Source organism: Astyanax mexicanus, chromosome 4 (assembly GCF_023375975.1).
Source record: "Astyanax mexicanus isolate ESR-SI-001 chromosome 4, AstMex3_surface, whole genome shotgun sequence".
Lineage (NCBI taxonomy): Eukaryota > Metazoa > Chordata > Actinopteri > Characiformes > Acestrorhamphidae > Astyanax > Astyanax mexicanus.
In genome coordinates this window covers 48,617,189-48,644,309 of record NC_064411.1, presented here as the reverse complement: position 1 = coordinate 48,644,309, position 27,121 = coordinate 48,617,189, and the positions used below count along the sequence as shown (strand labels likewise).

Genomic DNA, 27,121 nt, shown 5'->3' with positions numbered 1-27,121 from the left:
CTCACTTGGATCATGTACAAAATGTTATTAGCCCAAATCAAATTAGCTCCTGTCTTCACGGTGCAATAATTGCATAAAGCAGATTATTCAAATCAGGTTGTGTTTTAATGCGCAATATAAGCTCATCTACTCTGAGTGTTCTTTACATCCGAGGCTTATAAATACTGTATATATCTGAGATGAGATTTTCATCCTCTCACTGCTAATCTACCTTCAGACTAATCCTAATAAACACAACACAATTGCAAACTGCAATTCCCGAGGTCCGAGCGAATATTAGCTTCCTGAGGAGCAATACGTCAGAATGGGACCATTCCTGAGACAGATGCTGCATTATGTTTAGTGTGTGTACATGCTAAAGACAGATTATTACAGCATCTAAAGGTAGGTTATTACAGCATGCTATGCTCTGTGTGGTCTAACCTGATGAAGCTGCTGCTCGGTGGCGAAGCCCAGGCCATACACAGTGTTCGCCCTGCTGTCTGCCCACTGGCCAAACTTCTGTGACGTCTTGGTGAATGTCATGTTGGGTGTGATTGTGCTGTTAATGATGGCCTGCAGAGATAGACGGAATGAAACCATCAATTAGATCATAATCAAGATTACAAGGCAACAGGAAATGTGTTATGCTGGTTCAGGTTCATTACAACATGATGCTGCAGGTGATTATTTCCTATTTTGCACTGATTATGCATCAGTCATGAAGAAGAGATACGTTATTGGCTAGAAAAGAGCAACAACTGACAGATATAACATACAGTAACTGAGGCATATGGGGTGGACATATGCCTTCCAAGCAAATAGGGTTCCACAAGGATCTACATTGGGGCCAATAAGGTTTTTGTGTCGATCTGTTTGAAAGGCAAATTGGTAGCGAGAGTATTCTAGTTATTCTTGCTCAGAGTATTTATATTTACATTCAAATTGACTCAAATTTTGCACTTTCGGACATGGCATTATTGTGGCAGTTGCTTTACATTTTATTTAACATTAATTGAAGATTAACTAAACATTAATGAAGAATAGACCAACATAAATTGACCTACAAAATAAATGTATATATTTTAAGACTAATTTATTGATAATATCGTAGCAAGACAATTAGACATTATTTTAAAGAGTATATAACTTTATGCTAATAATATTATTCAGATACTGGAACCAGATATTGTAATATAAAAATGTGCTGTGCTGAACTTTTCAAGAGTTAATTACTTGAATTTCTTGCTCCTCTTAGTGTGTTTGAGAGCATCAGTGTAAAGTTGTGAAGAGGTAGAGTTACAGGTATACAGTGAATAGCTCTATTTAAGTAATGTTCTAATCCAAATTATGGCAAGAACTACTCAACTAAGTAAAAAAAAAATCTTTAAGAAATAAAGCCCAGTCAATGCAAACAATTTCAAGAATTTTCAGGTGTAGTCGCAAAGATGATATGAACAATGAAAAATGTTATAATGAAACTGGCTCTCATCAGGACTGCACAGGAAAGGTTAAGCAAGAGTTACCAGCCTCAGAAACCACAACTTAACAGCACCACAAATATCAGTATTTTGGTTTGTTTAACACTTTTAAGTTACTACATGATTCCTTGTGTGTTCCTTCATAGTCTGGATGACTTCAGTATTCATTTACAATGTAGGAAAAATATATATATATATATTGAATGAGAAGGTGTGTCAACTAAATGAGCCTTATTTGTAGTTGTAGTTGTAGTAGTACCTCACTGTAAATAGTATATATGAATTATGTTAAATGAATGTTGGACAAGCTTTCTAATTTTTAGCATTTAGCTACTTCATGCTCTTATTTTAAAAGTTATGACCTTTTCCATTAAGTCAAAGATGAGTCCAGGAGGACTGTTATACCAGACTGGAGTCGGGCCAAGAAGGAGTGTCCAGTGGCAGCTTATAAAGGTCTCACTTGTTCTCTCTCTCTCTGCACTAATGAATCCTCGTGAAAACAAGCGGTCATGTGAGTAGATTGCCAGGGTAGATGGCTAAAAACTAGGGGAATTGGAGTCATGTGAGTTCATGGTGGAATTAAAATGTGGGTCAGTTTGGAGGTGTGGGGTAGAGCTGCAACACACTCCGATAAGCTTTTGTAATCTATGAACAACCACGGCTCAACCACACACTAATACACACACACCCCCTTAGGTCAGTTTCATTCATCTTCTCAACTGAAAACACGTCCAATACTACAGTCGCCTCTACAGAATAAAATAAATGATAATACACTGAATATTAAAAGGACTGCAGCTTTATGCAGTGAGACATCCAAGCAGTATAACAAATATATACAGTTTAAAATAAGAATATACACTAGTATAATGTAATAAGGTACTAGAATAATGTCCCATGACTTTTGCCATGTCCCACGGAGGCTAATAAATGCCGCAGTGGGGTTTTGTGCATTTAATGTTGATGTAGTAATTTCTGAGAGACTCGCTTTTTGTCTGTTGCACGGACAATTTTAGCCAGATGCCGCCGGTCACAATCATTACCACCCACTGCACTGTCCACTGTGGGTGGTAATAATGCCTTCTCTGAAATATTCCAGGTACAAATGTGACACTCGGTTGTGAACTGAGGAAAGTTAAATTACTGCACAACTGCAGAAATAGAATGCCCCATCCATTTGGTATCAACTCACAAGATAACACCTCAACATATACAGGTGTGGGCGGCAACAAGAAAGATCAACTAACATAGGGAGCTGTCTGTCCAAGGAATTTTGGCACACCAGTATATAGCCTAGTTATATTATCAAAATTGCTCACAGAAACTGTTCTGTGGTCAGGTAAATCTGCATTTTTTTAATGTAAATGGCAGTTTTTGGATGATGTTGACATATGTATGATACAGCTTTAAATTCCATTTTTGCATGGCATGGTGGACTGTGGAATGATTTCTGCAAGTGTTTCCATTACAGTACAGAATCAGTACAGTCGGGTTTCAATCGTTCTTAAAATAAACATATCAGTGTTGAGCACAAATCTTGCAACTCCAAAACAGCAACTTTACAGAAGAGAAAAGAAAGCTTTTAACTTTCAATAGAAGCAAATGTAAAAAACTTGTTTCCGAGTATTCAAATTTTGGAGCATTTTCTAATGGCCTACTGATTATGACATTTTTTGGGAAAAAAGAATTATACAGGCCAGTTTATGTCAAATATGTCTTAATATTTTAATTTAACGCAGTGGTGCATGAGGGCCCGAGGATCACCAGCATCCAGTACTGACCTTCAGCCTTGTCCCTTTGTGCACAGGGATTTCTTCAGAGTCTCTGAATCTTTTGATGATATGATGTATTGTAGATATTGTGGAATATGCAATGTCTTTGTAGTTTTATGTTGAGGAACTTTCTTTTTTAAAGCTCTGCCCTCTAATACTTGCTTCTAAAGGACTCTATTACCTCTGCATCTGTAAAATGTGTTGTTTTTATACGCAGTCATGTGAGTTTGTTGTAAATGCTCTTAATGCAGCTGTTTTAATTAGTACCAATTATTTTTCCAGCATTTTGTTGCTCATTTCTAACTTTCTAAAAGATCTGCTGCTGTCAGAAAGCTCTAAATTAGGGGTGGGCAATATGCCTCTAAAATTATATCACGATATTTCATGGTATTTTCACGATAACGATACTTTAAACAATATGACAAAACACTGAACTAGAAAATATATTTTGAATTGTATTATTGCATGGGATATGATATGGCTAACTGAGATATTAAATTTATTTATTTATAATAGAGGTCAATGATCCAGAATGTCATGATACTAATAATGCACTCTATATATCTCCATATATCCAGGATTAATGTAAAATAAATGATACTGGACAGATATAATCTGTCTCTAGTAGATATATAATGGGAAATGAGAACAGTGGGAATTTTTCTTTTACTAAAAACAGCCATCGATCGAACACACTGGCACAAAGCAGCAGTTCGGTTCCTCAGCACCCACATCAACACTTTTTCTACTCTTTCCAGAGGTGGCGGGGCTTGGTATTGAAACTTTAATGCTAGTTGTTCTAAGAATAAACAAATATCAGGATCGAGCAAAAATCCTGTAACTCCAAAACGGCAACTTTACAGAAGAGAAAAATAAGATTTTTTTACTTTCTATAAGAGCAAATGATATGATTATGGCTAACTGAGATATTAAATGTATTTATTTATAATAGAGGTCAATGATCCAGAATGTCATGATACTAATAATGCAGTCTATATATCTCCATATATCCAGGATTAATGTAAAATAAATGATACTAGACAGATATAATCTGTCTCTAGTAGATAAATAATGGGAAATGAGAACAGTGGGAATTTTTCTTTTACTAAAAACAGTTAAAAATTGATACCCTGATGTGATAAATAGGGTGGGTGATATGGCACGATATTCCAGAGTATAATATTGTTCATGATATTCAACATTTTTGGTGATATTCTCACATATGATACGATATGGCACACCCCTACTCTAAATGATTTCATGCTTTTCATGAAATATTAAAATGTCTCACTTTCAACACATGAAACATCTCGTATGTTTTCTATGCACTACTGTGAAAAGAATACGGGTCTCTGAGATGAACACTCCAATTCTAACACCACATTTAGATTTCTCTTTAACATGTTTGGTATTCTGCAGGCTGTGTCAGTCTCTATTGGTCTTCGTAATAAATGCCCGTTTCTGACCACAGACAGGCCCTAACTGGGGTGTTTTTTAATTAACTGGATGAATGCACTCCTGCTACTTGCACTTAAACACAATCACTTACTGAACTTCATTGCTTTAACAAGACCAGACAGGCTCTAAAACCACTGGCACAGAAGATAATACCGGCCTTATTGTTTTCTAGTAAACAAATATTCTCATATCTACTGTCTCTTTCTTCTCCTTCACCAAAAATATGCGGCCAGACTGATCAGATTAAAGCGGTACGTCTGTGGCGGGGGATTTCCCTAACAAATGAACACAAACACAATAAGAGGGCTATAATCCTTATCTGCAAATGGCTGTAAGAAGATTTCTTATAAAAGAATCAGAATCGGCCATGCCGTGCTCCTCTACAGTACAGAAAAAAGCAGTTCCAAGGAAAACTTCCAAACCCGGCAAATAACTGTGATTCATTCAGCGACTGAAAGAGTGGAAAATGTCATGTGAAATACCACATGCTTTTTTTTTTTCTCTCCCTTTTTTCCCATACTTCAAGAAAAGTCTTCTCTATTAAGGAGCTTGTTCCAGGCGTTTGCACAAGACACTCCATGCATCCTCATTACTCAAACACCCCAATCTGTATTCACCCGGCCGCTCCGGCAGCCCGGCAGCCCGGCAGCCCGGCCCCCTGCCCACTTCACGGTGCACGAATATGCCGAGTCTTCCTCCGCTGATCAACATCTCCATCCCCCCAGGATCTCTCTCATCGCCGCACTGTTTCTCTGACCCGCCAAACCTGGAGTCGCCTGATTCGCTCCATTAACAGCCATCGATCCAACACACTGGCACAAAGCAGCAGTTCGGTCCCTCAGCACCCACATCAACACTTTTTCTACTCTCTCCAGAGGGGGCGGGGCTTGGTATTGAAACTTTAATGCTAATCGTTCTTAAAATGAACATATCAGTGTTGAGCAAAAATCTTGTAACTCAAAAACAGCAACTATACAGAAGAGAAAAATACTTTCTAAAGGAGCAAATGTAAAAAAATGATTTCAAGTAACTTTAAAGCATTTCTATTGGCCAGTATTGCAAAAATATTGCAAAAATATAATCTATGCCAGTTTATATTAAAAAGTAAAAATCCCCAGCAAAAAAGGAGATACAAGTCAGGGATCATGTCTATACTTAATACTCTTTGTTTAAAAAACTAAAAAAAATTGGATAAAACTATAAATTCAGTAATAGAAAGAAAATTATATATATATTCCATTTAGAATTGATGATGTTTAGATTTGTAGAGTCAGTGAGGTGAAGTTTCTGGGTGTCATCATTTATGAAAAAAGCTGACGTGGAAACCTCACATAAATCATTTAAGAACAGAAATCGCTAAATCTATTGTTGCATTATTGTACAAAGTAAGGGAGTTATTTAATAATAAAGCTCTGTATATATTGTATAATGCTATAATTTTTCCACACTTTATCTACTGTATTAAAGTCTGGGGGAACGCGTGTAAAACAATTACAAATTCTATTCTTATTCTACAGAAAAGGGCTGTAAGAATTATCACTAGAAAACATTACAGTCATCCATCAAATACACAGTTTTATCAGTTTCAAATGATTGAAATTCTATGATTTAGTTGACTTTCATATTTTATTGTTTATGTATAAGGCTCATAAAAATACATTACCTTCAAACATCCAATTAAATTTTGTTAAGAGAAAGAGTTTTTATAATCTTAAGGGGATAGAGATGTTTGTAAGACCTACATTTTGAACTAGTTTGGAGGAGCGGTGTGCTGTAATTCAAGGAATAAGATTATGGAATAATTTGGAGAGTGATGTTAAAAATGCTAGATCAATGTGTGTGTTTAAAAAAACGATAAAAGTTGGTTTGTATAAAAAATATGAAATAGTAAAAATTGTATGTTTTATGTTTATTTTTGTTTTTTGGAAAATTACTATTGTTCTAAATTATTTTTGGGAAAAAAGGGGAAGATATTATTCTTTAAAGATTTTTTTCTTCTTTCTGCTGCCTTTCTTTTTATTTGTGATTTGTTTTGTTTTTTGTCTTCTGTATATAAAATTTATTTTGTTTATAATTAAATGAATAAATCTTCTAAATAAATAAATAAAATCAATAAAAAGTGGCAAAGAAATGAGGCCTTTAATGTCAAACTATATTATCTTGGTGTAATTGATTGTAATAACCCTTATTCATTTTAATTTACTTTATTTAAGTTTATCTATTAAAATACTTTTGTTCACAAGAAAGCTGGGTGGGTTCAGACAGAAGGTGCTATCTTCTAAACTGTGTATCAGATTTAGATGTAAAACCTGGAAATAAAAACTAAAATGTTGATATTTTTCTTATATTCATCTTTTAATGTCACACCCAAATGATTTTTTCAGTTTACAGCAGAAATAAAGGGATCTGCCTCACTGTTTTAATACGTTTGGAGGGTACTGCAAGCTCATGATTGGTGAAAGCTGGCTCACCTTGGTGCCCCCCACACTGATAATGCGGTAGGCGTGCCGGTTGGCGTCGTAGAAGAAGGAGACGGTGACAGCATGCTTGCTGGCTGGAATCCAGTTACGTTTAGTGGCTGGATCGATCTGGAACACATGAGCTCGAGAGCTGAAAATGGGCTGCTCCCTGTGAGAGAAACACACAGAGAAAGTGGGATGGGACACGAGTCTCAGAGCGGGAATGAGTTAAACACACACACACTTTTAAAAGCTTTAAGATAACATTAACACTCAAGCACAACACTGTCCAAAGATGTTTAACTTGCATTTACAATGCAGGGTAAAGTGACCGCCATCACTGAACACACAAGTGCCTCTATTTAAGACCTGAAATCAATATCACATAAACTGCCTCCCAAAGGACGGCCATAAAATCCCCATTATGTTCAAACCGGTCAGTCTTAGTTTAGCTTTCTATTGAGTTACTTTTCATCCATCCATTAAAAGCAAGCTAAAATTATGCTTTAGACATAAAATATGCATTAAAAAAGCCTAATATGCATATGCTTGATACAGTGAAGCATGAAATTTAAGAGGATGAGGGAAGAACAAGTCTAACATAGGCATTTTTACAGTTAAAATACTTTTTCTCTACTTCTTTAAGACTAATATACTAGAGTATCTCAAAACACTTAGAATATCTTTGTTCAGTTCAAAGTATGAGTGAAAATCATATTACATAGATGTATTACACACAGAGTGATCTATTTAAGGGTTTATTTCTTTTATTGTTGTTTATTATGGCTTACAGCCAATGAAAAAACAAAAATCAGTGTCTCAAAAAATTAGAATATTATATAAGACCAATTGGTACATTTGGCAGTGTGGGCAGTGTGCCAAGCCCTGCTGAAAAATGAAATCCAGTTGTTGTGCTGTAAGATTTTGTGGGAAAACACTGCACTGACTTGATAGACTTGATAGAACACAGTGGATCAACACCAGCAGATGACATGTCTCTCCAAACCACAAAAAAAACACTTTCAAAATTTAAAATGTATGAATTTCACTAGGACTGCACAATATATAGTTTTAGTACTGTTACTGCATTGTGTGCATGTGCAGCAGTCACATCGAAAGACTTGCAATGTCTCATGCAAGTAAAATTATATGTATTATTGTTTTATGCTGCTTGATCCACAAGGACAATTATATATTCTTATTTTCCATGCCATATTGAACAGAAAAAAAGTATATTTCCAATACAGTTTATTTTAGTCCGATATTAAACACACAGTGCAATATTAGTATCATGACCTGTTTGATCGCTTTGGTAAAATCGAGTGAAAATGTCTGTATTTTTAATATTGCAATATAAATATACAGCTCAGAAAACAGAAAAATACTTCAGTTTCTGAATCAGTTTCTCTGATTTTGCCATTTATAGGTTTATATTTGAGTAAAATGAACATTGTTGTTTTATTCTATAAAATACAGACAGTATTTCTCCCAAATATTGTAATTTAGAGCATTTATTTGCTTAAAAAGATGCAGAGCTTTCAGACCTCAAATAATGCAAAGAAAACAAGTTTATATTCATTACGTTTTAAGAGTTCAGAAATCAATATTTGGTGGGATAACCCTGGTTTTTAATCACAGTTTTCATGTATCTTGTTATGTTCTCCTTCACCAGTCTTACACACTGCTTTAGGATAATTTATGCTTTTACTCCTGGTGCAAAAATCCAAGCAGTTTAGCTTGGTTTGATGGCTTGTGATCACCCATCTTCATCTTGATTATATTCTAGATGTTTTCAATTAGGTAAAATCAAAGAAGCTCATAATTTTTAAGTGGTCTCTTACTTTTTGTTCAGAGCTGTATACTGCAGAAAAAATATAGCATTAAATAGCATTAAATAACATTATCAAACACTTCAGGTTTATTTAAAGTCAGATCAATTCAATCCAAAAATACAAAATGCTGATTTAAATATTAAACTAATGTCAGCTTCTCATGCTCCATATGAAGCACTTTATTTTAATATCAAACAACAACCATGGCCATTTGAAAACAAGTGAGAAAAAAACCAAGCATGGAAAATTCAGCTTTCCATGTTGGGGAGAGCCACGTACAACACCTGCTCTTAATCCCAGACTAGGTCCTTTGTGTCCATGCTGCCACTGGCCGGTATGACCGTGTTATGGATGTATCCTGGATACAGGGTAAATATTTGAAGGTCTCAGAACCGTAGCACTGCTGTGTGAGTGTTAGTGCGAGTGTCGCTTTGGCCGGCTCTACCAACAAAGTTTCAAACCTCATCAAGAGTGAATGACAGCGGGGAGCGGGATTAGCCCGGGCCGAGAGGGAAATGTCAGGTCGCTGTAAGCCGCCACACACCAGATAAAAAAGAGAGGAACCCCCGCTGGGTCAAGGAGATGGAAATGGAGCATCCTAATGGAATCAAAAGAGGAGAAATGGATAAAAGGGAAGGTGGAAAGTAGACGTCTGATATCATTGTTCAAAGTCTTTAGGCCTCACAAATCCCTGATTAGTGTTTATCTTCCTACCCTTTCAGGAAACGGACTCAGATATGAGACTTTTGTCCCTCTGACTGCTTCAGAAAGCACTTCACAAAGAAGCACCCTAGATTTTGAGCCCACTGGATTTACCACTGAGCTGGACAGACTGCATCAGATTTTAGGCTAAAGGTCTCCAGAGTGTCTTTGAGATGAGGGCTACGAGGGGAATGGACTGAATCTGAGGGTTTATTCTTCATCCTGCCCTACAATTATCACCAGCAGTGACCACAGTGGCTGAAATAAATAAAAATAATCGTTTTTAGCAATCAGAAGCCGAGTGGAGATGGCTACTATCTTGTAAACACAGATAATGTATCTCAGCTAAAAAAAAAAAAGACAGCCTGGCCAGCTCAAGCAGGTTAACTACAATCCCAGCTAGGGCTGTGCCATATCGTATCGTACCCGATAATATCATCAATTTGTTTTATATCGTGAACGATATTAGACCCAAAAATATCGTGCCATATCAGACATCCCATTTCCCATTATATATCTACTGGAGACAGATTATATCTGTCCAGTATCATTTATTTTACTTTAATCCTGGATATATGGAGATATTTGGAGTGCATTATTATTAGCATCATGACTTTCCTGATCATTAACTTCTGTTACAAATCTGATAAAATTCTTGTATTTTTTAATATCTCACTTAGGGGTGTGCAGTATTATATTGTATGTAATAATATATATTTTTTATTTTCTTGCAGTGAATAGTGTATTTTTTAAATAGATTTTTAAAAAGTGTTTTGTCATATCGACAAGAGTATCATTATCACGAAAATACCATGAAATATCATGATATTATTCTAGGGCCATATCGCCCACCCCTATTCCCAGCTAACAGAGAATGTTATAGAACATTTAGCAACGTCTTGAAAAAAGTTCCAGGAAGGTTAGTCTGTAACGTTCCAGAAACATTCTGAAAACGTGTGATTACTAACATTATGGAAACGTTAAAAGTAACATGTCTAAAACTAACAGCATTAGTTATTTTAAACAAACTTTACCAAAATGTTAAAAAAAAACAACAATCTAAGAACATCCAGAAAACTTGACAGATTAAATGATCTAAGGGTGTTAACTGTTACAGCAATATTTTCTATGTATATTTCTGTGTTAAAGCAGCTTCACATTGCACAAATATATGCGCTGGTCTGGAACATAGAACTATCTTGCTATATTTACATTCTTGCTCCCATGCCAAACAGTTCTGACCAATCAGTAGAAACAACATGCTTGCTTGGTTTATTGGGACACATTTTAGTGTGTTATTAGGTTTGCTCCCGTGTGAAAACAAACCCAACAGAGGTAGAAAACTGTTTGAACAAACAAATTCATCCACTGATCTCGACCATAGAAACCAACTGCCATTAGTCAACAGTATGACCAAGCTTGGTTGACTAGCAGGACCAACAGGACCACACTGTTCAAGCAGCAGACCAGTCTGATCACAATGATCCCCATAGATTAACCAATTAATCAATAACCATGCCGATTGACCAGCTTAACTGGCATGACCAAGGTGGTTGCCTAGTATAACCAGGCAGACTGACTAGCAGCATGACCAACATGACTAGAGGGGCTTCACCAGAACGATTAAATTATTCAACCAGCATGACCAGCAGAACCAAGCTTGTTAACCAACATGACCAGTCAACCCCAGACACTCTCCAGGCACTTAATTGATGAATGTAAAGAACAGTAATTATCTGACTCACTCTATTGATTGGATCAGCTGCCAGGTTCTGAAAGTTTTTAGTGAACTGGAAAAATCTGCTTTTAGCTACAGAGCAGCACCAGTGAGCTGGAATTCACTACAGGACACTCTAAAACTCACTAAAGCTCACTGGTGTCACTCTATCATTTTAAACATTTAATATCTAACCACCTTCAGACAGCCTGTACTTGTTTTATTTAATCTTATTTATTCTTAACTTTTATTTTTTTATTTTATTTTTTATTTTAGTTCTTCTTTTAGTTTATTATTTCCTTTTTATTTATTTTCTTATTTTCTTCTTATTATTATTTTTAATAGTTTTGTATTATTGCTTTTTAACTTATTTTGATTTTCTTTTATTATTTTTACTATTGTTTTTATTATTATAATTGATTTTAATTTTTAGTTTATTTATTTATTTGTATTTTTATTGTATTATGTAAAAAAAGTTAGTTTTAGTTCATTTTAACTAATTTTTGTTGTACTAATCTTATCTTCTTTTGATCTTACTTTTTTATCAATTAAAACAAGCTTTATTATAATTATTATTTTTTTATTCTAATTCTATGTTTATTTTATTTATTTTTTTATATTTTATTCACTGTTATTTTAAAATAATTAAATTTAGCTCTTATTTTCTTTGTCATGTCAATCCCTGTTTTTGTAAATGCTCGGCTACATTGATAATGAGGGTTTCTCTCAATGTACTTCAGAGTCAAAATAAAGGTTGATTGATTGATTGATTGACCATGCTGATCAAGCATATTTAATAAACAACCAGTATAACCAAGCTTGTTGACCAGCATAGCAAAGCTGGTTGACCATTATGTTGAGCAGCACCATGCTGATCCACCAGATTTACTAAAGAACAAGTTTAATAGAACTTGTTGACCAGCGGGACCATGCTAGATTATCACAAGTTTTAACCAGCATGACCAACAGAGGAACAAGTTAGTTGACCTGAATGGCCAGTGTGACCAGCAGGATCAAGCTGGTTGCCCAGCTTGACCAGTATGATCACACTGGTTCACTAGATTTGACCTAGCATGACCATGTCTGTGGACCACCATGTCCAGCAAACCAAGGTGCTTGATTAGCATGACCACAATGTTAACCAACATGACCAGAAGGACTAAGCTAGCTTGGGTCAACAATAATGTCAAGCCTGTTGACCAGCATGACCAGTCAAGTTGGCCAGTATGACCAGCCTAATTGAGCAGCCAACTAACAACCAGTCATCCAATATGTCCAGCCTGACAGACATGTGTTTCTTTGTTAAAAAAGAATGTACTGTAACAGTGAAACAGCACAGCTCGCCTTTGAACGCATTTATAAGCTGGACATAATTATTTTGTTTCTATGGATCACACTACAACAATAATACTAATAATAATAAGCAAACATCTGTTTTTATAAGACTTACAATACGTCTGGGTCAAGAGTCCCATGAGTCATTCTGGCAAAAAGACTAATACACGGCCATTCAATAACCACAGAGAACACTGTTATTGTGCATTCCTCAGAGATCGGAAAAACGGCTCCATTGTGGGAGAATAAGCACAGAATCCATTCAGCAGCCGGCCACAAAAACCTTGCTGGAGGCTCTGACTGAAAGCATTCACTCAAAACAATCTTTATTTCAGACCGAGGCATGTGCCGCCACACCGTGCCATTAATGGGGGAATGGAACGACCCCAGCTATGAAGAAATAATCTCCCCATTCAACAAATTGCATTTAATAGCTTGAGGTTATAAAAATTGATCTTATTGTTATAAATGTAACAACAGATATTTGGACCTTGCCGGGAACTTGTGCACAATGGGCCGAGTGACGCACACACTTTCAACCTAAAGAACACACAGAGAGACCACCAAACGCAGAGGCAAGGTGTTAAAATAGACTGTTGACGGAGTGTAAGATAGCAAAGAGTATTGCAATGTGCCTTGTGCAGGGTGTACAATAGGGGCCATAATGTACTTTACTAATAACACGCTCACCATGCATGTTACTGGTAACACCACACCAGCACATTAACTGTAAATCTTGTAAATACCTATTCATCCAATTATGTGGCAGCAATGCAATACTTACAATCATGTAAATACATTCAGATAAAAGTCAGATAAGCCATCAGAAAGAGCAAAATTTTTATCCCAATGATCTTACGGTGTGGCATGATAGTTGGTGTCAGACGTGCTTTGAGCTGCTATTTTTCTAAGCACTTCTGACACCAATGTTATGGCCTTTGATACTACCCACTGCCAAGACTCTATTCTGATTTCTATACCCTGGGTTGCCAAGTATAGATATTGGCACACAAACATTGTGAGCTGGCAATTTCTCTGCTGAACAGGTAATCACTGAGCTTCAGTAAGTCTGCTTACCACAGCTGGGTAATTTACCACCACCACTAACATAGTAGAGATTTGAAACATGTATATTTAATGACTAGCTACAGAGTAAGACTCATCGTCACTGGCCACTGTGCTTCAATCTGGCAACCCTCGAGATCCTTGACTCTGGGCAGAAAATTCTCTCCAGTGTTTGGAAATTGGTCATAAATAACACATTTTATAGGAGTTATTTGGTGATATCTAAGGTATGCGGCAATAAGCCAGCAGCCAGTACTGACTCTCTCTTATCGGAAACACACAGATATTTCAAGATTAAATGGCATAATGCTGTTTTAATATTCACAGAATTGGCGATGTGCCATCAAGGGAAGATAAATGATTGCAACACTTCGAAACGGAATGGAACATACCTCCATGCCCTCCCTTGTCCTAAGCACTTTGGCCAGTGTTCATGCTTACCCACTAGATATAACCTCACAGCTTATACAAATTATCAAGTGCCACCTTCAGAAGTAACACTTAATGAGTTGCTTACAGCAGGAGTCCAGTCCTCCTCATATCTGCGTAATCCTGTCTGCTGTCTCCCAGTACTGTACAACATCAACACACACACACACACTTACACATATATACATACACACACACTCAAAGACAAATGTCAGAGAGGATTACAACACCAGCAGCGTTCCACTGACGCCACCTCACCACTGGAGCTGACAGCCTGGAATAGCCGGCCTGGATTCACAGAATTCCACAGGGCGACTCTCTCCAGAGGGAGGAGTCTAACACACATACTCCCATCATGCTTAGTGTGGCACCTCTGCTTTCCCCACATCTGCCATCAGTCAACTCATCTAGAGCCATAAATAAGCCACATCATGGAAAACTGGACTTTTCCCAAAATGTATGTTTGATGTAGTGCGTCATTAAGTGCATCATTCCAGTCCCAGTCCATACAGTCTATATAGGGAAACTAACCCACACAAATTAACGGTGCATGGCTAATCAGCAGGTGTCCCAACACTTTTGTCCATATAGTGTTAAAGGTATCTACTGGGGTATTATTTTTACTTCACTACTGTACTTAAGTACTAAAATTCTGTATCTGTATCTACTGGAGGATTATTTTTTCACTTTACTACTGTACTTAAGGTACTAAAATGCTGTATCTGTATCTACTGGAGTAATATTTTTACTTCACTACTGTACTCAAGTACTGAGATGCTGTATCTGTATCTACTGGAATATTATTTGTACTTCATTACTGTCCTGAAGTACTAAAATGCTGTATCTGTATCTACTGGAATATTATTTTTACTTTAATACTGTACTTAAGTACTAAAATGCTGTATCTGTATCTACTGGAGTTTTAGTTTTACTACACTACTGTACTTAAGTACTAAACCGCTGTATCTGTATCTACTGGAGTAATATTTGTACTTCATTACTGTCCTGAAGTACTAAAATGCTGTATCTGTATCTACTGGAGTTTTAGTTTTACTACACTACTGTACTTAAGTACTAAAATACTGTATATGTATCTACTGGAGTATTATTTTTACTTCAATACTGTACTTAAGTACTAAAATGCTGTGTCTGTATGTAGGGGAGTATTATTTTTGCTACACTACTGTACTCAAGTACTGAGATGCTGTATCTGTATCTACTGGAGTATTATTTGTACTTCATTACTGTCCTGAAGTACTAAAATGCTGTATCTGTATCTACTGGAGTATTATTTTTACTTCAATACTGTACTTAAGGTACTAAAATGCTGTATCTGTGTCTACTGGAGTATTATTTTTACTTCACTACTGTACTTAAGTACTAAAATGCTGTATCTGTATCTACTGGAGTATTATTTTTATTTCACTACTGTCCTGAAGTACTAAAATGCTGTATCTATATCTACTGGAGTTTTAGTTTTACTACACTACTGTACTTAAGTACTAAACCGCTGTATCTGTATCTACTGGAGTATAATTTGTACTTCATTACTGTCCTGAAGTACTAAAATGCTGTATCTGTATCTACTGGAGTATTATTTTTTTACTTCAATACTCTACTTAAGTACTAAAATGCTGTATCTGTATCTACTGGAGTATTATTTGTACTTCATTACTGTCCTGAAGTCCTAAAATGCTGTATCTGTATCTACTGGAATATTATTTTTGCTACAGATACGCTGCTCCAATTCTGCAGTTAGCACTGCTAACTTTCCACTGCTTTCTGTAATAACTACACTTATAACACAGTACTGTACTTTTACCTTCAGTACTTCAGTACTACATTTTACAATAAATTAGAGTACAAAAAAAAATAATACTTCAGTACTTACACTTAAGTGTGAAGCTTAAAGATCACTTGAACTTCTACTCAACTCACCTTCTTGATAGTGTACTTTTACGTGTACTTTTACTCAAGTCTGTGTCTCTAGTATTTTATACGTGTCTGCGCCTGATTTAACACACATTACACATTAAACACACTTTCAGAGATAAACTAGAGGAGTAGGAAACCACTACAATATGCATGGCAGTGGGTTCTCCAGAACCAGGCATGGGAACCACTGAGCTAGAGGGTTAATGCTGTAGAGCCGCACATGCACATATTCCTGGACTGGTCAGCGTTATCCCCAAAACAGTCCACACAATTTCACAATGAGGCTGGAGAGATAATATTATCTCTCTTATTATTCTCGCTAACAATAGAGGTTATGGGCTCAGAGCTCCAAACATGTGTACATTCACAGCAGCAGCAGGGGCTGCACTGGGGTTGCCAGTCTGCATGACTGAACCTGCACCAGTGAGGAACAGAGAGAGGGGCTGTATAAGCCTCTGTGGTCTGCCCAGTCACTCCAGAATTCAGAAACTGGAGCAGAAAATACGGTTTATTCCACACTCTCACACACTTCACACTTTTTCAAACACACATTTACAAAAAGGTAAACTTTCGAAGAAGGCTTTTGTAGACTTTCCACAAGTCTAACAATCAAGACCTGTGTTAAATCAGCTGTGTTTGATGTTGTTCTGTAATAATTAGCTCAAATTAAAGGGTTCATATCACAGATACCCACATTGTTTTAGCTTTTTGACAATAAGATTATGATGAAGAGTGTAAACACTGTTAAAACACAGTCTTAAAATAAGTCTAAAACTAGGGATATACTTGCTGTTTGTGTTGTGAACGTAACTGTTTACATAACTGCCTATAAATTGGCATATTAATAAAAGCTTCCACATGCCACAGAGGCTTCGGCGGCCATTCCTTTTTTATATAATTTTATCTCTCATTTTTTTCTTATTTCCTGCCCTATCACACATGTGAAGTCAGCCACCACCTCCTTTTACAGCTTCTATCGGGCTCCGGCAGCCGATGGCAAGCTACATGAACAGGATTCGAACCGGCAAGCTTCTAATCATAGTGGCAGCGCTTAGCCCGCTGGACCACTCTGAGTCCTTCGGTAGCCATTCTTAAAAACTTTCAATCATGTTGATGCTTCCCAGTGCCCGCACTGCCCCCTAGCACTTTTGTATGTATTGCACTTCACATACGCATTGTGTTCACTTCTGTGGACGCTCACAACCAATGTGCCAAATGTGAGGCAGCCATGAACCATGTAGCTAACAGCAAGTGTGTTTCTAGACAAAAATTTGCCATTTACGTTGCACATTTAAATATATGCTGCATTCTAAAGCCTGTGCTGCAGCTAAGGCCCTTAGTAGGACTGTTCATGCACTACATGTTTGTAGACTATTGGTTATAAAAACAGAGATGAAATATAATGCTCAACTCAGCATCTGCTTGAGGATAAAGGCCCACCCTTCAGCAAAAAGAGACAATCAGCACTCTGCTTGTGCTTCGAGTAAGGACGGTCAGTGATGAGGAGATCTGCGCAAGCACAGTAGCCGTACCAAGCTACAAAAATGTTGTATATTGCCTACATATATAAAAGCCCAAGACATACGCAGCAATTATGCTGCTGATTTTACACAATGATCATATGTAGGATCTAGACCAGGTTTGATTCTAGATCATCTCAGTTTTAGTCCAATAGATTTGATGCAATATTTACAGCTCTGGAAAAAATTAAGAGACCACTTCAGTTTCTGAATCAGTTTCTCTGATTTTGCTATTTATATGTATATGTTTAAGTCAAATGAACATTTTTGTTTTATTCTATAAACTACAGACAACATTTCTCCCAAATTCCAAACAAATATATTCCATAATTTAGAGCATTTATTTACATAAAATGAGAAATGGTCAAATTAACAAAAAAGATGCAGAGCTTTCAGACCTCAAATAATGCAAAGAAAACAAGTTCATATTCATAAAGTTTTAAAAGTTCAGAAATTAATATTTGATGGAATAACCCTGTTTTTTAATCACAGTTTTCGTGCATTCTCCTCCACCAGTCATACACACTGCTTTTGAATAACTTTATGCCACTCCTGGTGAAAAAGCAGTTCAGCTCGGTTTAATGGTTTGTGATCATCCATCTTTCTCTTGATTATATTCCAGAGGTTTTCAATTTGGTAAAATCAAGGAAAAACATCATCATTAAGTGGTCTCTTTTTTTTCCAGAGCTGTATGTGTCACTGTGTCTCGATGACTAATGTATTGCTATTTTTAACAATAAGTATGTAATCAAAATCAAGTAATAAAGCAAAAATCATAATGCCTTGAAACATGGACAAGTCATATCAAAATAACATTAAATCATAACAGAACTGACGTGGAATGGTGTGCAAATTTCCTCCACCATTACCTGTACACTTGCATGAATTTTCACAAACTAACTCCTGTACACAAACAAATGAGATTGAGTTGCTTTTAGCTCCTCTGCACTGTGAGAACAGTGGACTTTTCTTTAGTGCTGCTGTAAATGGAGGCTATATTGGCAGCATAATTCAGACCATAGATACAGTTACACACAGCAATTAGCATTTGTATGTGAATACTAGCTATTATCTACAAGCTACATTTCAAATCTGACTGCAAAGCCACTGCTGGGACAACATTATTAGTGCTATATCACGCTGGTTATGACCATAGACTGTATATGAGTGTGGAAATTAAGGATGCCCTGATCCATATCAGTCAATAACATCAGTTAATGTTATGGGTGGGAATCACAGGGCATTAGAGCTGCAGGATTAAAAAAAAAATACATTGTGATATTTTGTTGTCCTGCTATTAAAATAAATAATCTGAACAAGTTTACAGCTGCATAACAACCCAAAGGCGAATTTTCTTGTTGGACTGAGTGAAGTAAAGAGACTTCCAGCTGAGAATAAGGAGACGACTGGAAGGCTGTGATCTGTGCCAGTGTGTGATGCAGGAGAGCGTTTGAAGGACGACTGGCGCCGTACAGAATCAGGAATTAGGCCGAGCATTTTTGCGACTGAATCGTCCCGGCCCTCTTCACACCTTGACAGCTCAGAGGAAGACTGATCTAATTAACTCAACACAATCTGTATCATCTGCACTTGTTCACACCAACCCAGAGTGAACTCTCCACGGTCCTCAGAAGTTGCAGTGCTCCTTAGAGAACACTCCTACTTTCTTAAGAGTGGCTGAGACCCATCTGCTGCTTCGCAGCTTACAAACAATGGAAAACGACCACCACAGGATCACCACTGTGACTAGGTATTATTTGGGTGGTGGATCATAATCAGCAAAGCGGTAATATTGATGTGGCACAGGCACAATGTGGGGATGTGGTTTTAAAAGTTAAGAACGCTAGGCAAAAGAATAAAATGGCCATCCACCATGTTAAAAGTGTTCTTTCGCTAAAATAATTTTTTTCATGCTCGTTGTGTAATACAATAGGTCTCTCTGAGTTGTATATGTCTGCAGTAGCTAGTAAAAGAAGATCCTCAGAAAAACGAGTCAATCAGGAAAAGCACCGTGTCTACATCAACCTGTTAATTAGTATTCATGGCCCCGCCCACCTTGGCTCGCAACCGCCTACAGGCAGAGCTGAAACTATGCAGCCAGACGCGCCTCATCAGACAGGAGCTAACAGCACTAGGAACAGCATGGCAGTTCATTTCTGTGTTATTTGTGCAAATAACACATCAGTATTTTATGCTCTGCCCAGTAATTCAGAGCTAAGGAACAAATTGTTTGAATTAGTCTATGGAGGAACACCACCAGCGAAGTACAATTGAGATAAGTAGGTTTATTTTTAAACAGCTCTGTTTACACTAGTTAAAAGTAAAAATACACCCCGTTCAGCCAACCCCGGGATATTTACTTTCTGGACCTGGACTACCCACCTCCGTGTGTTTACATAGGTTTATATAGGATCTCCGGTGGATTTGGTGTTTTACAGAGACTCTAAGACTAGGTCAGTGCCTCGCAGGGCTGTTAGACAATCAGAGGCGATATGTTTGCATATATGAATATTCATGAGCAAGAGCCGAAATCCTATCGTTTTCCTTTCACACTTCTCCACTAAAGCACCATTATACTGGATCACCGGATCACTTTTTATCCACAAAAAAACAAGCTCACATAGCATTCATTTTTATTAAAAAGCACAACTAGACATTTTGAAATGAATAAAAATGATATTAGCTGGCATGCTAACAACTAATTTAATTAGATCAAATTGCCCATTTTTACGCTACAATTAGTCTTAACAAAACCAACAGCAAAATAACACAGAATAAATAATATTAGTGTTATTAAATTAAATTGCTAGCTAATGGCCTGGCAGTTCAACTACAACTCAGCTACTCCAAGTAATACAGACGGTCTGTGTCAGCCAAGTCTGTCTGTCTGTCAATCACTTTATTCCTAAGTGTAGCCCCGCCTTCTTCTCACAATATTGCTAAATAAGGTTTAAAAACTGATTTCTGAGGTCAGATAAAAATGTGGGAATATAAGCAAAGAAAAAAGTAACTGTTGGAATTAAAACACTAGAGATGGAAAGATTTTTTAAAAACAGACGGAAAATGTTTTTTAATTCAAACATATCGTCGCTCTCCCATGAAAAACACTTATCTCCATTTTTGTCAATTTTTTATTTACTACATAATTTGAACAGACAAACTGTTCCTTACATTGTGCCAAAATTTCTTGATGAACGGACCAATAGAAACTCTTCAAAATGACCTGAAATAAACTCTTTTTACATTGACTTCCGCTGAAGGTTTACAAGGTTTTTTTTTTCTCTCTCTCCTGTAAAGTTGCTGTTTTGGAGATAAGTGTTTTTCATTGGAGAGTGACGATTTGGAGATCCACATTTTCTAAAGCCTGTGACAAATATAAGACGAAGATCAGTCCAAATCTAGAAACTTGTGTGAAAGATGGTCTTGCTCACCTCTCTCTGTGGGTCGGAAACATTCTTACTGGACAGGTGAAGACCCTTTTCTGCAAATAAAATAGTAAGAAAAATGAATTAGAGATACAGGCAATTACACACAACCCAATTCCTCCAATCAGATTGGGCTAAACTGCAGCTGTGACTAATCTAACTGAATAAAACATTACTCATGAGTGCCCTAATGCCAACACCAACCAATTAATTCATAAAACATACTTTTAACTCAAGCCTCCTCCCCCTGACTGTTTCTCCCAATATAACTACTTTACAGAATCTAAAAGTGACCCATATACAGCACATATATAGACCACACGGCTGGTATTAATACACATATAATAAGGACATCATAAGGTTCAATTAGATGGTTATACACAGTTATACTCATACTGGGTGGGGCTTACAGCTCTGGAAATATTAAAAGACCACTTCAGTTTCTGAATCAGTTTCTCTGATTTTTCTATTTATAGGTATATGTTTGAGTAAAAAGAAAATTGTTTTTTTATTTGATAAACTACTGACAACGTTTTGCCCAAATTCCAAATAAACATATTGTAATTAAAAGCATTTATTTGCAGAAAATGAGAAATGGCCGAAATAAATATTTGAATCAATATTTGGTTAAATAATCACCTGGTTTTTAATGTCGTTTTCATGCATCTTGGCATGTTCTCCTCCACCAGTCTTACACACTGCTTTTGGATACCTTTATGCCACTCCAGGTGCAAAAATTTAAGCAGATCAGCTTGATTTAATGGCTTGTGATCATCCATCCTACTCTTGATTACATTCCAGAGGTTTTCAATTAGGTAAAATCCAAGAAACTCATAATTTTTAAGTGGTCTCTTTTTTACAGAGTTGTATATATTAACTGTGTTTTATCAGATAACATGAGATAATCAAATGTTAAAACTAAGCAATTCATTATATACACTATTTGAGAAACTAAACAACTAATTAGTATGTTACAATGCACTAGGGGTGTGCCATATCACATTGTACGTGATCGCCAACATTTTTGAATATCGTGAACGCTATTATACTCTAAAAATATAGTGCCATATTACCCACCCCCAACTTATTACATCAGGGTACTACTTTCTTTTCACACTGTTTTCATTTTCTTTTATATATCTACTAGAGATCTACTAGAGACAGATTATATTATATACATTTATTTTACTTTAGTCCTGGTTATATAGAGATATTTAGAGTGCATTATAAGTCATCATGACATTCTGGATCATTGACTTCTGTTACAAATCTGATCAAATTCTTGTATTTTTTTATATCTCAGGTAGGGGTGTGACATAAATTGTATGCAATAATAAAATAAAATTTTCATTTTGTTGCAGTAGTGTATTCTTGAAAAAAAAAATCATTAATTTATATCGCCAAGAGTATCGTTATCATGAAATTACCATGAAATATCGTGATATTATTTTAGGGCCATATCGCCCACCCCTACAATGCACTATATGTCCGAATGTTTGTGGACACCCTTTCTAATAAATTCAGCATTTAGCTACTTATGTGACAATGCTCACACAGACACAGCTAGTTTAGCTCCTGTAGAGAAGTATTGCCAATAGAATAGGACTCTCTAAGGCAGATAAAAGCTAGAATCTACTGGCACCATGACATGCTTAATGCTAGGTCATGAGCTAGAGGGGTTAAGGCCCTAATAGTGAGCAGTGGAGCTGCTTTTTTTGAGAACAGTTTGGGTCACTAGAGATAAGGTGAGGTCTTGATCATTGACCTTCTTTACTTTACTAAAAAGTTATTGATGCTTAATTATATCAAATCCACACAGTAATGCTGTCTGCTGCAAAATCTACTATATCTAAAATCTTCTTTCCTGAATAACAGAGACATTGTTGTTACTCCAACAAAAGCAAAATAAACTATTTAAAAGCCTTAATTACAGAAGAAACAATATAGAAGCAGGTGACCCAATATGTTTGTCCATATAGTGTAACTACTATACTATGAACTAATACATGAATCCACACCTAAATAGTTCAACTAAATTAGAAAAGGCATTGTGGGAATTTGAGTCTTGATTAGTGAATCATATCATACTCCTGAATATACTGCCCTTAATTTATGAATAAAAAATGTTCTAATAATAATAATAAAGTGGCTTTATTGTTAAAGGCCCCATTCAGCCCCACACAACCTTGTTTCTACAATCATGATCCACCTTATCAGCTACTTTTTTTTACAGTAGTTCTATAATTACAGACTGCAGTCTTGTATCTGTTTCTCTATATACTTTGTTTTTGATATTATTATTAGGACCCCACAGGAGAGACCACCACAGATCAGCTATTATTATATATTGGGTTGTGGGTCATAAATTCCCAGCACTGCAGTGTCACTGATTAACATGGTGGTGGTGTATGAGGTAGATCAGAAGCAGCAGTGCTGCTGGAGTTTTTAAACACTGTGTTTAATCAATCACTCACTGTCCTCCACTCTATTAGACACTACTACTTACAGCGGCTCCACCCTGTAGATACAGTCAGAGACAGAAGCTCTGAATCTGTTGCTGCACAGTTTACAGTGTTGGTCATGCTCTAATCCTTCATCAGTGCTCACAGGATGCTGGTGGCTGGATATTTCTGATTGGTAGACTTGCTGGTATTCTCTGTCAAGCACTGACACTGAGGTGTTTAAAAACTCCAGCAGCACTGCTACAACAACGTTCTCCTATATGCTGTGTGGAGCTGAAAAATGGACAATGACTGTAAAAACTCAGAGATGATCATAATGATCTGACTGGTTTGTTTGTGTATCTAATAGCATCCAAAATATCCCATAATAAGGTCATACAAGAATTGTAGTGGCTGCTAATAGTAGGGCTGCAACTAACGATTATTTTGGAAGTTGACTATTCTGATGAGTATTTTTTCGATTAGTCGATTAGTCAAAGATTATTTCTGCCATGACCTCAATCTCTAAAAACCATAGAAACAGCTAAACATGAGATTTAACAGGCATTTAAGTGTCTGGATGTTGTTTAAACGTGGAAAGTACTGTTTTTAAGTGATTAATTATGTAATCTGTTGTGTTTGGGCACTTTTGAAGACACAGACTAAGTTTAAACTGTGTAAACTGTGTGAGTGATCCATTTACCCATCTCCCATTGTGCTCCTGTCCCCAGCACTTTGTGTAACGGGTACTGTTACAAATTTTTAAACTTATGATTAGTCGACAATGAAATCTGTAGTATGCAAATTTAAATAATCGACACTGTCGATTATATCGACTAATCGTTGCAGCTCTAGCCAATAGCATATGAATGATGAATAGACATTCAAGGGCAAATCATATCCTGTTATACTGAAGATCAATAGGAGTTTTCTAACTATAGAGACATTGTTTGGACAACTTTAAACAATAATATTACAAGTTTATAAAATACAGTGCAGACAAAAGAAAACTCCATAAGGGTCAAAACTGTTGTTTTACATAAAATAATAATGCATATAGCAGTGTTGTGACAGAGCAACCAGTAAAATAATAGTCCAAGTAGAAAAATAATAATTTTCCTGGAAAAATTAAGAACAGAAAAGACATTGCACAAGCACTTTCTATGGCTTATCCATTCTGAGCTCATTTTTAGTTTAAAAAAAAAAAAAAAAAAAAAAATATATATATATATATATATATATATATATATATATATATATATATATATATATATATATATATATATATATATATTCGGGTTAAAATAAAATAAAATAAAATAAAGTGACTTGGTAAAACAATCCTACCTAAACATTTAAACTGTTTTTACTTTACACAAAACTCTCTTCTCTTCTGTTATTATTAAGGGTATAAGCATCCTGACAGGACTAAGCAGACCCCTTTAAACTGTTTGATTATCTTACTACATGTCACATACAGTAACAGTACCAGTCAAAAGTTTGAACACACTTTCTCATTCAATGTTTTTATTCATTTGTATTTTTTCCCTACATTGTAAATGAATACTACAGTCACCTCGTCTATGAAAGAACACAAGGAATCAAGTAGTACATTTAAAAGTGTTAAAACAAACCAAAATACTATCTTGGGAGTTGTTAACTTGCGGTTTCTGAGGCTGGTAACTCTGATAAACTTCTTATCCAATACAAAGGAGGTAGTAACTCTTGCTCTTCCTTTCCTGGGGTGGTCCTGATGAGAGCCAGTTTCATCACAATGTTTTTTTTTTTATGGTCTTTGCAGTGAGTGCACTTGAGGATACTTTCAAAGATTGACTTTCAAAGATTTTTCATTTTAATTTAATATTAATCAAATAGAGCTATTCACTATATACCAAGTCTACCTCTTTACAACTGATGCTCCCAGAAAATTCAAGTACAGCTGTTAACTGAAAGCCTGAATTCCAGGTGACTCTACCTCATTAAGCTGACTAAGAAAATCATCATATTCTGGTCTGTTTTAGACTTTTTTAATTTTTTTCCTTCATAGCTTACCACTAATTTTAAGGTGTGTCCAGACTTTTAACTGGTGCACTGCATGCTGGAGGCATGCACAGTCTTGTGTGGAGGAGAAACATGCCTGTAGTTTTGCTTCTGAGCTCCAACAAGTTCTTATGAGTTACTAAAGATAATTACTCACCCCATTTCGTTGAAAACAGTAGAAAGACAGGTAGATATCTCTTTATCTCTTTCAGAACTCCTTTATCTTCTTCCCTAGCCCCCCTCCTCCTCCTCCTCTCAGAGAGGGACCACCAGCACCTCAGTGAAGCTGCAGAGAAACGCAGAGCCCCGCACTCCTCCTGTAGCTTCTTCTTCTTTATCTTCAGTGGAGGAGAAGGTCCGCACAGCTGGACGCCGCTGCTGCTGCTTCTCTAATGACCCTCAGACTCACAGGTAGCGCAGCGGAACTCCCCCGGCTCTGAGGGCGCATGTTTGGGGGACTGTGAGGACTTCTTCTCCAGCTCTTCTTTCTCTCTTTGGCTGCACTTCAGTAACCTTGCGGTCAGCAGCTGCACGGCTGCACAGACCCCCGGCTCCTCGGCTCCCCCCGCCGGCTTCAGTGGTAAATCCCCCGCTGGAGGCTCCGGCGGAGCTGGACCCCCGCTCTGCCCGCTCGCTCCGCAGCTCCGCAGCGGGACTTCCCAACTCGCTGGCCGGCTTCACCGTCGTGTTCAGCCGAAGCGCCGCGGCTCCGTCTCCGCCTTTTAAAGGAGGTCGGACGCCCCCTGCCGGCCGGACCGCAGGCCAGCCACAGACTACAGCCAGCCAGCCGGGCCCTGAGAGTCCACAGCCCGGTCTGAGCGGTGCAGCCAGCAGACCTGCCCTCTAGCGTCTCACATATCACAACATTTCATCATTTAATCATTTAATATTATATTATATTTAACAATTAAATAACTGAGGAAAAACAATTGAAATAGTTTAAGTATATTCTAATGGCTAATATCGCTGACAATAAAAAATATCGTAATTTCTTTACCTAATTTAAACCAGTTTACAGCAAAATACTTTAACTAAATAAAAACTATACAAGTATATTCTAATAGCTAATTTAGCTGAAAATTGCTATTATTTCTTCATGTAATTTAAATCAGTTTACCCAAAATACTTTAACTAAATGGAAAAAATACATATATAATATATATATATATATATATATATATATATATATATATATATATATATATAATTTTTTTATTAGAATATATATATTCTAATATATTCTAATAGCTAGTTTGGCTGAAACTAAAAAAAAATAAAAAATCAGCAAAATACTATATATATTTTTTAACTATATTCTGGAAAAAAATCTTTATCTAATTTAAATTAGTTTGCATCAGAATACTTTAAACTAAATGAAAAAATTAAGAAAACATATTTTAAACGTTTAAATTATATTCTATTTGATAAAACTGCTGAATATAAAAAAACAAAAAAAATCTTTATCTTATTTAAATCAGTTTACAGCAAAACACTTTAAATACAAAATACACCTTTTAAATATTTAAAGCTC

The 27,121-nt window shown here is 36.4% G+C and overlaps 1 protein-coding gene across 1 annotated transcript in view; it reads right to left on the bottom strand.

Annotated features, from left to right (window-relative positions):
- The window catches only part of LOC103031660 (homer protein homolog 3), a 61,791-nt gene extending 35,495 nt beyond the window's left edge, over positions 1 to 26,296 (bottom strand). The window contains exons 1-4 of the mRNA XM_022678831.2: positions 25,748 to 26,296; positions 21,116 to 21,165; positions 7,162 to 7,318; positions 424 to 555 (exon numbers count right to left, since the gene is read on the bottom strand). Coding sequence (XP_022534552.2) covers positions 424 to 555; positions 7,162 to 7,318; positions 21,116 to 21,138 — 312 coding nt within the window. The 5' untranslated portion in view covers positions 21,139 to 21,165; positions 25,748 to 26,296. The remainder of the gene's footprint in view (positions 1 to 423; positions 556 to 7,161; positions 7,319 to 21,115; positions 21,166 to 25,747) is intronic.
- Between the last annotated feature and the right edge of the window lie 825 nt (positions 26,297 to 27,121).